We start from the raw sequence: 13,020 nt of genomic DNA, 5'->3' as shown, positions 1-13,020 counted from the left end.
GGGAACACCACCACATGTAAGTTCCCCTCTAAATCATCACCATCCTCACTTGGAAATGTATTGCCATTCCTTCACTGTCACCTGGGTCAAATTCCTGGAATTCCCTCCCTAATGTCATTATGGGTCTACCTACAGTGCATGCACTGCAGCATTTGGAAAAGGCAACTCACCACTTTCTCGAACAACTAGGGATTGGGGACTAAAGGCTGGCTGACCAGTGAAGGCCACATGCTATGAATCAATGAAAAAAAAACTAGATAAATGCAAAAATGCCAAATTTCAAATGATTGCAATTTGTATTACTGGTGAGAAAGAGTGCTGCTTATTTGGGAAGTCACTTCAATTGATTGAGGTATTGCCATGGACAAAGGAACAGAGCTGTAGGATTTGTGTACTCTGGATAATTTTTAAAAATGTTCAAGACTTGAAAAAATCATTTTTGTTTTCACAAACAGAATTCCTGCATATGAAAAAGCATTGCTTCTGGCAACTGTAAATTATCCTAATTACAAGCTCAACTGATTGAATGATTACACCACCAATGATTCAGCAAAGAGTTTCCTACACCTGGAATTGCATATTATTAACATGCCCCAGTGGTTGGCTGATCAAATCTCTCAACTTGTTCTTCCAACTGTCTGAATTAGGCAAAATATACATTATGTACTTAACTAACTAGTGCTTGCAAAATCTTTTAAAAAAAAGTTTACTGTTCAATATTATTGAGATTGGGCAACATTTGATGAACAATTGAGTGTTCTAACAGTAACACTAGTAATCGATTTAGGCTAATCATTGTAACATGGCTCATTTACACTTGAGAAGTGACGTATGTTCATATGCAGGGAGCTCTTCAATAAAATAAATAATGATTGTTTGACATTTTAGTATTTTGTCCTGATGAGTACAAGATGAAAAGTTTGACAGCTTGTCTTTCAGCAACACTTGAGGAATATTAATCTTCTGTTTAGATTTTTAACATTTTAAAAATTGGTGTATTATTATAACTCAATTTTCCTTTTAAGATTATTTTTACACATTTTGATTTTAGGGCCTCAAAAGGTGCAGGTGACTCATGGCTATCTTCAAATGAAGATGAGGAACTGCAATTTAACTCCAAGGTACTTTATTTTGTCAATATTTTGAATTTAAACAGGATTGTAGTAAATATTGCATTATCTCTTCCTTGGGTATTAATGGCTCATGCCTAGCACATGACTGACAATAATTGTAAGACCATGAAATGCCTTTTTTGGAATGTACATTCTTATTGCTGATCATGCAAAGGTATATAGCTAACACTTAAAGGTGATGGGATGGATGCTGTAGCCTATCCAAAAACTATATATTGCAAAAAAAGAGAGACAAACAAAATAAACGTAGGTGATGAAATTGCAGAAATCAAAAGTTGGCAAAGTGGAGAAGCTGTACCAAATGGTATTTTTCCTTCCTTTGAATAGTGCAAATGCAGAAAAGGTTTGTTCACCAAGATATAGGTAAGAAAAGGCTATTCATTTCTTAATAGCCGTTTCAGAAAGTAGTTCATATTCTGTTATCACTTTAAGGAAGTCTGTTGAATGATTCATTCAATGTTGGACAGGGTATTAATTCAATGAGACAGTCTTCCTCTGAGAATGAAAGTTCCAGCTTAATTATTTCACTGCCAGAGTGAATGAACGAATCTGTTGTCTGCAAAAATCTGATCTGCGGATTGTCTTCAGGTGGAAAATATTCATTAAATTTGTCCTTGAGCTTATCTGGTTGTTCTGAAATGAATTTAGCAATACAATGATTGTCATATTCCATGTTCTCTTGTATGTCTACAAAGCATTAAAACAAATGGTGGGCGGCATGGTGGCACAGTGGTTAGCACTGCTGCCTCACAGCGCCAGAGACCCGGGTTCAATTCCCGCCTCAGGCGACTCTCTGTGTGGAGTTTGCATGTTCTCCCCGTGTCTGCATGGGTTTCCTCCGGGTGCTCCGGTTTCCTCCCACAGTCCAAAGATGTGCAGGTCAGGTGAATTGGCCATGCTAAATTGCCCATAGTGTTAGGTAAGGGGTAGATATAGATGTAAGGGTAGGGGTATGGGTGGGTTACGCTTCGGCGGGGCGGTGTGGACTTGTTGGGCCAAAGGGCCTGTTTCCACACTGTAAGTAATCTAATCTAATCTAAATCAAATATTCCTTCATCAATCCTTTTTTTTATTCTAAGCATCCAGTTTATTTTTGAAAGTTTCTATTTTGGCTGCAAGACACAAGGATGAAATCAATGGACCTTGCATCTGCTAATCCTGTTCACTTAGAAGCCCAAGTGTGACTGCCATGTATCCCAATTTTGAAAACTATCTGTATTATCGAGTAACAGTTATCTTAGATTTCTTTCAAGTCAAGAATCATAGAATTTCTTTTATTTTAAAGATTCAAAATAATACCTTGCCAAACAACAACTACCCCATTTCAACTCTAGCAAAAGGTTTGTGTGTTCAGCATCCATCTCTGTGCACTGTGCTTTGAATTTTCACCTGTTCATTGTATTTGCTTTAATAAAATTGACCAGTTTTATGCAATCAGACAACGCAACAGCCAATTGTTTGCAAGTTGTTCGCATGGACCATATAATGTGCTCCTTGATTGGAAAAACTTTTGATTGTATTGGTATGTATATGGGGTAAGCTTACAAGAGATACATTCATATCTTTTTAATACATTGAACATTTGTTCTAGCTGACGAGCAAATAAGGCATATTCACAAAGCTAGGGCATTACATAGAAATTACATTGGAAAAGCGAAAAAAAAGTATACGTTACCTGGAAAAGCTACAGTGTGTGCTAGTTCGATGACCATGATGAATAATGGCATCATTAGAACATTACACTTCTTTTTTGGAAACTCTAGCTTTCTCTGGAATGTCACTGTCTGAACCATCCCTCTGTGTGAAGCATCATCCTTATTGGCAACTGAGTAGCACATACATATGTATCAACAATTAGTATCATAATTCTTATCTCTGTGCCTTTTTTAAAAAATACTTAGATTAGGTGCAGAGTTTCAACATTAGATGACTTTCATAGCCCAACACCACTTTTTGCGAAATACTGCTACAAGACTGTTGGATGCAGTCTTTCTTCATAACTCCTCTTTGCTTCTTTAAAAGTTTGTTTTTTTGCCATCCCTCTGAACCTTCACTATTCCTTTTGGTTCCCTGTTGTAGGTTTTACACGATAGCTTTCATAAGCGCATTGATATATATCTTAATTTCTATCTCCTTTCTTGTTCAGGGACATTTGTTTGTCCTGCAATTTTTATTTTTTGGGAATTTGTGTTGACTGTACTCAAATTGTCTCTGAGAATATTTCTGAGAGACTATTCGGTGAAAATATATGGTTTGAAATTAGAAATACGAAAAGGATGATTGCTTTGATGGGAATGTACTATGGGGCCCCCCAATAGTCAGAGGGAAAATGAAGAGCAAATTTGTAGAGAGATTGCAGATAAATGTAAGTGTAATAGGGTTGTAATAGTAAGGGATTTTGATTTTCCTAACTATGACTAGGACTGCCATTGTGTTAAAGGTTGGGATGATGAGGATTTTATTATGTGCTCAAGAACATTTTCTAAATAAGTATGAAAATCTTCCTACTAGGGAAGAAGCAAAACTGGGCCTTGGGAGTTAAGGCAAGGCGTGACAAAAGTATTAGTACGGGGAACACTTTGTGGCTAGTTTTGAAACGGTATTGGAAAAGGATAGACCTTCAATAAAAATTCGAGGTCTTAATTGGAGTGAGCTAAATTTTAATGGTATGAGACGAGAATTTTCAAAAGTTAATTGGAGTCGACTATTCACAGGTAGAGGGATGACTGATCAGTGGGAGGCTTTCAAAAATGTGATAACAAGAGTTCAGAAACGTTGTTCCTATTAGAGTGAAAAGTAAGGCTGGTAAGAGTAAGGAATAATGGATGAATAAAGAATAAAGTCATCTTATTAGATCTAGACAACAGGGATCAAATGAATCATTTGAAGAGTATAAAGAGTGTACGCATTCTTAAGAGGGAAATAAGGAAGGCCCAGAGGGGCACTTGATAGATAAGCCTAAAGATAATCTGAAGAGATTCCAGAAGCACATTAAGAGCAAAAGAGCAATGAGAGAGAGTAGAGTCTCTTTATGATTTGGAGGGGGGGGGGGGGGAGAGAATCTTTTAGAAACTTATAAGATTATAAAGGGAATAGATAAGATAGAAGCATGGAGGTTATTTCTACTGGCAGGTGAAACTAGAACAAAAGGACGTAGCCTCAAAGTTAGGGGGTCCAGGTTTAGGACTGAATTGAGAAGGAATTTCTTCACCCAAAGCATTGTGAATCTGTGGAATTCCCTAACCAATTAAGCATGACTTAGACTTCGAATGACATAGAATCCCTACAATGTGGAAACAGGCCATTTGGCCCAACATGTCCACACCAACCCAACGAAGAGTATCCCACCCAGCCCTACTCCCCTACCCTATTGCTCTGCATTTCCCATGATTAATGCACCTAACCTACATATCCCTGAACACTATGGGCAATTTAGCATGGCCAATTCACCTAACCTGCACATCTTTGGACTTGAGAGGAAACCCACAAAGGCACGGAGAATATGCAAGTTCCACACAGTTGCCATCTTTGAATGTTTTTAAAGCTAAGATTTTTTGAACAGTAAAAGAGTTAAGGGTTACGGTAAGATGGTGGTTAAGTGGAGCTGAGGCCATGAAAAGATCAGCCATGACCTTATTGAATGGCGGACTGAGCTTCAAGGGCCAGATGGCCTACTCTTGTTCTAAACTGGAGAGGGTTCAGAAAAGCTTTACCAGGTTATTACTGGGAATGGAAGAATTATAAGAAGAGGCTGGATAGGCTGGGACTTTTTTCACTGGAGAGTACAAGGTTGAGGGATGACTTTATAGAGGTTTATAAAATCATGACAGGTGAATATCAAAGTTCTTTTCCTTAAGATGGGGGAGTTCAAAACTAGGGAATGTATTTTCATGGTGAGAGGAGAAAGATTCAAAAAGGACGCATGGGGCAACTTTTCCAGAGTGGTTAGAATATGGAATGAACTGCCAGAGAAAATGGTGGAGGCAGGCTCAGTTACAGTGTTTTAAAAGACATTTAGATATATACATGAAAGCAAAGATTTGGAGGGATATAGGCCAAACGCAGGCAGGTGGGATTAGTTTAGTTCTGGTATATGGTCATTTTTGACTCGTTGGACCGAAGAGTCTAGACTAGCAGGGTGCTGGAAAAGCACAGCAGGTCAGTCAGCATTTGAGGAACAGGAAAATTGAAGTTTCAGGCAAAAGCCCTTCTTCAGCCCTAATCTAGACTCTGATTTCCAGCATCTGCAGTCCTCACTTTTGCCTAGTTGGACTGAAGAGTCTGTTTCTATGCTATGTGACTTTGTGGCTGTCTCTCCTGTTTGAAATTGGCCAGTTGCCAGTCACGGCTTTTGTCAACATCTTTTTGCTCCAGTGGATCCTGCCCAACTCCATTCTTGTCCCTTGAAGTCTGCTCCCACTCAGTTGATTTTTCTTACTGTAGATTAACCATGGTCATTCTCCACCATGATCCTATGACTGATCTTATCTTGACCTCAACTCCATTTTCTTGTCTGTTCCCCATAAGCCATTACAAATTAAATTTACTCAATGTCCCAGCATCCACCATGCTTTGGGTTAGTGAATTCCACAGATTCACGACCCTTTGAGAGAAGTAATTTCACATTATCTCTATGAGCACTCATACAAGAAGGAGCATCTACTATGTCCACCACCTTTAACTTCTTATAAATCTCAATGAGGTCTCATCATCTCTGAAATTAATCTGATAAACCTTCTCTGAATTGCTCCAGTGTAACTGCATCCCTCCTCAAGGGGCACAAAATTATATGCATTACTGCAGGTACCTTTTGACTGTTGCCTTGTATAGTTGCAGCAACACTTTCCTACTTTTATACTTTATTCCATTTACCTTCCTTATTACTTACAGTGCCTACATAAAAGTTTTCTGTGGTTCAAGCACAAGGATGCCTAGATCTCTCTGCATCAGAGCACTCTGAAGTTTCTGTTGATTTCGATAATAAGTTGTCTTTCCATTCCTGTAACCAAAATGGATAACCTCACACTTATCCAAGTTAAACTTCATCTGCCAAAGGTTGGCCCATTCACCTAATGCCTCTATGTCCATTTGTAAGTTTCTTATTTCTTCAATGCAACTTATTTTCCCACCTACCTTAGTGTCATCTACAAACTTGGCAATATTTTTTTCTATCCCTGCATCCAAGTCATTAATATAGATTGTAAATAGTTGGGGGTCAAGGACTGAACCCTGAGATACCTCATTAGTTACATCTTGCCAACTAGAAAATGACCTGTTTATCCGATCTCTGTGCTATCTGTTGGTTAACCAATCCTGTGTTCAAGCTGATAAATTGTCCCTCACCTTAACACCCCTCCCACTCTGCTAAGGACATGGGCCTCATCCATTGCCAAACTCTAACCATCCGACTCCTGGAGGAAGAATGTCTCATCTTCCATCTTGGGACCCTTCAACCAAACGGGATTAATGTGGGTTTCACCAGTTTCCCCATTTTCCCTCCCCCACCTTATCCCAGTCCCAACCACCCAACGCAGCACCGCCCTCTTGAACAGTCCTACCTGTCAATCTTCCTTCCCACCTATCTGCTTCACCCTCCTCTCCAACCTATCACTTTCACCCCACCTTGATCTACTTATCGCATTCCCAGCTGCTTTTCCTTACCAAGTCAAGATGCTGTGCCCCTTGGAGGTTTAGGGTGTAGGTTTGCTCGCTGAGCTGTAGGTTTGATATCCATATGGATATCAAACCTACAGCTCAGCGAGCAAACCTACACCCTTTCAATGCATCTGTTACATGTGTCCTTCTAAAGGTCATACATTTGGGGAGTGCTAAATGAAGGAGGCTTTGTGAGTTGAGCAGTTTGTATAGCCAGTTGTTTCTGATAGATTATAGCATTAGAAGTTGCATTCATTAACCTTGTGAACTTTTACCTTCAAAAGGCACCGTATCCAGGACCTTGACTACATTTCTGGCAATGACTGTGACAATTGTTTGTTCCCACTGTTATCTGAAGCATTTTCAGGGTCTCCCAGTCCCTTGTATATAGATGACCACCTTCTTCCAATCCTACGTCACAGCCTCTACTCCAAAGCCTTGGAGTCCATTCACTGTCCTGTTGTTCATTATTCAGTGTTCTTTCTTTGCTGATAACCTTTACCAATTGCTACCAAAATGCACCTTCTGTTTAGATGCTATGTAGACATGTCTCATCTTCCATCTTGGGACCCTTCAAATGTTGAAAGATCTTAAATGTTTATCTCTCTTTATTTTTCCTGATAAGAAAATGCTTTCTATTTTTACAGGTACCACAGAAGCTTAGCTTGGCTAAGTTGCTAAATACTTCACAACAAAGTAAAGATAATGGTAAGTTGTTGAAAAAATGATCAAAATTAAGTTTCAACATTGATTTGCTTCATGTGTAGTTAATGACATGTTGTTTCAGCATGTACAAACAAAGGATTTCTCTGTTTTCCTTCAGTAGAAAAGACTAACTTTTGCAAAGTCCGGAATACAGACAATTTGCATCCAGTCGAATCAGATATAGAAAGTGAGGAAGAGTCAGAAGAAGATAGTCGTGATGAAGAAGAAATTAATGATAACTGCTCACCTCTACAGCCTTCACCACAATCAAAGACACCTTTACTTGCTTCACCTCAAACAGCTATGCCTTCATCCAGCTCATTTATAAAAACTCAATCAAATTCTACCCCTTTTAAAGGCTGCAAGCAGGTAGATGTTATATAGATTATATTCTATTTGTAATGGTTTGAACTGCTTCTTAAGTGGTGCAATGAAGATTATTTTGGAGAAATTGCTGGCAATTAATGCCAAAAACTCAACTGAAATGCAAAGTAATCAATAGCTTGGATAATACAAAGAGAAAAGCATGATCCAGAATCTATTTTAGTTGAAGAAAATAATCATGTGGAGGATGACAATGATCCAGAGGATTGTTTACAGCTTATGTGCCAAAGTCAGTTAAGTAGGACACAGATAACTTAATTCAAACTAAGAATACAATAATGCGAAACTGAAAGGTACTTTTTCCAATGTAATTGAACAGCATAGAGAAAATTATGAGAAAATAAACATAAAAATTTGTTTATTAGAATGTGAAAACATTGCTGAAAGTGCTGGTGGTCTCCAAATTAACAGTACTACTGAGAAAGATGTGGATTCTGGGAAGGGAAATAACAGAATTTCCCTGCAGAGATCAGTTTTTTAAAATAAGCAAATTAGGTTACCAGGAATATTAAACCAAAAGATTTAGAGGGGAGGTGAGAAAGCAAATAAGAATTGGAGCAAAGGGGATGAGAAAAGGCTCGCAGCTAAATAAAAGGGAATCCCAAAGTCTATGTATATAAGAAAAGAATGCTGAAAGGAGTAGGGCCAAATAGGGGCCAATTAGGAACCAAAAAGGGAATTTACGCATGGATTATGGCTGAGTTGTTAAATGAATACTTATTCTTCTCAAAAGAGGAGGATGCGCCCCTTTTTCCTGACGTAGGAAGAAACTCTTGTCACTTGAAGGGTTCAAAATTAATAGGAAGGCTTAGATGAACTGTTGGCACTTAAGGTTGACAAGGCGCCAGGACTAGATGAAATGTTAAACTGAATTGTACATTTTGTGTAGTGGCGTCGTAGATAAAGGTATAGATAAAGGTAAAGGTATACTGTATAGATAAAGGTACTGAAAATCAACATGTTTGAAAATATTAATTAGCAAATGTTTCAGTAAATCACAATAGTGCTGCCAACTAAATCATTCAAGAACTGTGGGCGGCACGGTGGCACAGTGGTTAGCACTGCTGCCTCACCACGCCAGAGATCTGGGTTCAATTCCCGCCTCAGGCGACTGACTGTGTGGAGTTTGCACATTCTCCCCGAGTCTGCGTGGGTTTCCTCTGGGTGTTCCAGTTTCCTCCCACAGTCCAAAAAATGTGCAGGTTAGGTCAATTGACATGCTAAATTGCCCGTAGTGTTAGGTGAAAGGGTAAATGTAGGGGAGCAGGTCTGGGTGGGTTGCGCTTCGGCGGGTCGGTGTGGACTTGTTGGGCCGAAGAGCCTGTAAGTAATCTAATCTAAGTAATCTAATCTAATCAAACTTCAAACTGCAGTGCATTGAATTAAGTTCTCTGGCTCCTAGCATTGAAATAACAAGATCTCGCCACTAATCTAAATCTTTGTAATAGAGCTGAAATATAAAGGATGCATCAACATTTAATGCGGCTTACCATTTGCAAACACAAGTGGCTTTAAATCTTCTACACACACACACACTTGAATGGGAAAATCATAAAGCTGCTCAAGTTTTATTTTTCTCTCCAGCTCAAACATCAATCTTTCTTTGTTTCTTTATGGAAATTTGTTATTTAATAATTACACACTAAATAACCTGTTGCGATGTCTACTATAAAATATTCAAAAAATCAGGGGCACTTTTCTCGAGTTACTTGCAACACTAAAGGGAATATTCTTCATTTAGAAAACCTTTACATCACTCAGATTTATTTTAGAATTAGAATAGAAATAATCTGTGTTATCGTTTGGAACAAGCCCATAATTTAAAAATAATCATTAGCTGATTTAAAATGATGATTTGATATTGACAACTACCTCTGTAGTGAAAGAGAGAATGCAGTAGGTTCACCACTTGTTATCTTGCTGTAAAACTGACATTATAGCTTGGTCAGTCATTGAAGTTAAAGGTCAAAACCTTATAGGACTCTGAACAATTGTAGACTGTGACATGAAATTTGGGAGAATACCATGTGAACTTCAATGAGGCTGTTCTCTGTCATGGGCAGATTTTCCAACTAAGTATTGGATACAGAGACAAGATTCTCACAAAACAGTGTGAGATATCTATTAAGAGGGATTAATGCTCAATGGTGACCTAATTACCTGCACACCTTGCTTCATTAATATACAGCTTTCTATTCTATCACCAGCTGGAAGGAAACTGGATGCAGAGAATTCCTGACACAAATATCAGAGGGGTTACCTGGCAACTCTACCCTACGGCTTGCACCTCCATCTTGCAAACCTGGCGCAAACATCTCAAGGCATAGTCTAGGGCACCAGCACTACTGGGCACTGACATCCATTGCCTGTCTGCCATTCAGAGTTTTCATGTCATCATTCTGATCTACTTGTAAGACACTTATGATCTTGAAAACTGTGTTTCACAGCTCACCAGCAACTAACAATTAAAGCGTGCTGCAAGGATACTTTGTACAGTGGGACAGACACCCAGCTCATGATTGGGTGAGGCTACGTGTCAAGGCTGCTTGCATGCTCTTTAGAGTTCACTCACCTTGAGCCTATCTAGATGCTCACAGCATCTCTGCCTTGTTCTGTCTGGCCTTTCTTTCCACTTCCCCTAACCCACACAAAACTACCAGGCTGGCAGTACTTCTATTTTGCCTTGCCATTAAACTTTCTGGCTTTGTGTCTGTGCTAGGCACCGTTGTCAACAGGTTTTCAGTCAAATCAACAGAAGACAGCTTTCAGTTAGGGGGTCCGGTGCAGTAAGCCAGGGAAATCACCAATATCAGTCGAGGCTTGGGTACGGTCTAATGGCTACTTGGAGTGATCAAGGTCAGGTTCCTCACCTCCATAAACGTCAGGCAGTCTATCAGCAGTCTTGTCTCTCTCTGCCCTGTTGAGTTTTTTTCTCCTGGAATGAAAGAAAGGAATTGATTTGAGGGAGATGACCGTGTGTAGCACAGTGAGTGAGTAGGCAGTGCAGAGGTCAGGGCTGAATGGTTAAATATATAACAATTTTTTGATATAATCAAATTACAAAATAAACAAGTGTACTTTTTTCCAGAATCTGAATGTATATTTCCTGAAACCTTTTTAAGACTACAGGTTTGAAATTGTGATGACTAAGTTTACTGTTTGCTGTAATCTGTAACTTCAATTTATGAAATACTAGATGTGGTTCGTATGCAATAGGATTCAAAATACTGTTATTCAATCTTTAAACTTGTACAGGACAGATCCTCAGAAGAAGAGACATTGCCTGTTGAAATATGTTCACCAAACTCCAGAGTTGCAGCAAATCAACCTGCTAACCTTGATGAAACTTCCACATATAGTGCTCAGGCAGAAGATACTTCCCAACAAAAGAATAGAAGAGGTAGCTATATGTATATTTTTAAAACTTATTTTTAAATCGCTGTGACCATCACCAATTATGAGGAAACAAATTCCTTTGGTTGAAATTATGTCTCCTATATGGCTGTCCTTGTTCCTTTCCTATCTCTATACCTAATGCCAAAGAGTACATAATTCTCTATGATAAACGCTGGAAATACACAAGAGGTTTGGCTACATTTGTTGAGAGGGAAACAGTGTTAATGTTTCAGGTTGTGTCCTTTTATCATTGGGCTAATGTTTCACTCACAAAAACTTCACCTTCTTCAATTAAATATTTATTTTTACATCAATAACTTCTATTTTGTGTTACAACCTTTCCCAGAATTCAAAGTTTCCCAAGATGTAATATTTTTTGTCTCCCAGCACATTTTTAGCTATGTCTTTCCAACTGTCCTGGTAAACTGGGTGTATCTTCATGTACCAAAGCCCCTGAATCAAAAAGGCAGGTATTCAATCTAGGACATGAGTAATTTGTCAAGGTTGATATTTGTTTGTGTGTCTCAGGGAGACTGTAATGTCAGATCTGCCTTTCAGATGGCACATTAAACCAAGTCCATGTTCAAGTTGATATCAATATTGGCCGTGCACTATTCAAAAATCAATAATCATATTTTGGCCAATATCTTTCCACAGCCATCATTATCCAAATAGTCTAACTGGCCATTTATCTTACTAATGTTTATCCAATCTTACTCTGAAGTGTTTTGGGATGATTTACTTGAAACCAAATCTGAAGACTACTTATTGGGAGTACAATTGAGTTCAGATACTCAAACCATTTTTTCCACAATGTTTTGGCCTGACCATCTATCCTGCCATTCTGGATGATTGCATAATATTGTTTTATTTCCAATTTCTCCTGATTATAAAGCTGTCCATGCCTGAATGCATAAAACCCTAGGCAACATTCAGGTTTGAAGCCACAAGTAACAAGTCGCATTCAGACAAGTGCCAAGCAAACTTATTTACCATTAAGCCAGTGCCAAACTTGGGCTCTCCATTGGCCAAAAGCATTCAAAGAGCAGCAACTGATTCGCCATCTGATTCCACTAAGCTCTTCCACATGGACACAAGTCAGGAATATGACTGAATGTTTTTTTCCCTTACCTGGCTGCAACTTCTGGATGCCATTCAGGACAAAGTAGTCCATTTGATTAGCGGCCTGTTCATCACCTTAAAATCCACTACCATCATCACTGGTGTACCATTACTGCAGAATGGGGTGCATACAGTACGCGCTTCAACTTCCAAGACTACTGGAGCAGCATCTCTCAAACCTGTAAAGTCGATGACCAAGAAACAAGGACAATTAACAGATTTTTGGGAGTCTCATTGATTCCAAATTGCCTTGATAAGTCTCACAGCTGACCAGCTTGTCTCATATTGTCATTCTGTCAGTCACTGGATAGGAATTCTGGAACTCCTTAGTGAAAAAAAGCTCTAAGGGATACCTTTGACATAGGGATTTAGCAGTTGAGAAAGGAGGCTAACCATCACTTTATGAGCAATTAGGCACAGGCAGTTATTGTTTCTAATTTTCTTTTTGGCAGGTCTGAGACAAGACAGTTCATCTGAGTGTTTCCAATTGTCTTTGTCTTAGAAGGATTCATTTTCATAGAATCCTAGACACCCTAAAGTGCAGAAGGAGGCCAATCTACCCATCAGATTGGCACCAGCCCTCCGAAGAGCAACTCACCCAGACCAAGTCCCCCATAATATCCCC

General features: G+C 39.0%; 1 protein-coding gene across 12 annotated transcripts in view; it reads left to right on the top strand.

Annotated features, from left to right (window-relative positions):
- The window catches only part of ankrd26 (ankyrin repeat domain containing 26), a 161,001-nt gene that overhangs the window by 38,424 nt on the left and 109,557 nt on the right, over positions 1 to 13,020 (top strand). For 11 of the 12 annotated variants that reach the window (XR_011953372.1, XM_072551519.1, XM_072551521.1 and 8 more), the window contains 4 exons: positions 1,052 to 1,121; positions 7,436 to 7,496; positions 7,612 to 7,862; positions 11,133 to 11,277. Coding sequence is in view for 11 of the 12 variants with exons in the window: in XM_072551519.1 (XP_072407620.1) it covers positions 1,052 to 1,121; positions 7,436 to 7,496; positions 7,612 to 7,862; positions 11,133 to 11,277 (527 nt within the window). In the remaining variant the exon portion in view is untranslated. The remainder of the gene's footprint in view (positions 1 to 1,051; positions 1,122 to 7,435; positions 7,497 to 7,611; positions 7,863 to 11,132; positions 11,278 to 13,020) is intronic. The other variant, XM_072551517.1, reaches the window with a different exon arrangement.

The sequence above is a fragment of the Chiloscyllium punctatum genome, chromosome 32 (assembly GCF_047496795.1).
Source record: "Chiloscyllium punctatum isolate Juve2018m chromosome 32, sChiPun1.3, whole genome shotgun sequence".
Taxonomy (NCBI): Eukaryota; Metazoa; Chordata; class Chondrichthyes; order Orectolobiformes; family Hemiscylliidae; genus Chiloscyllium; species Chiloscyllium punctatum.
Note: the sequence above shows the minus strand (reverse complement) of the source record. Positions and strands in the feature narration are given on the sequence as shown.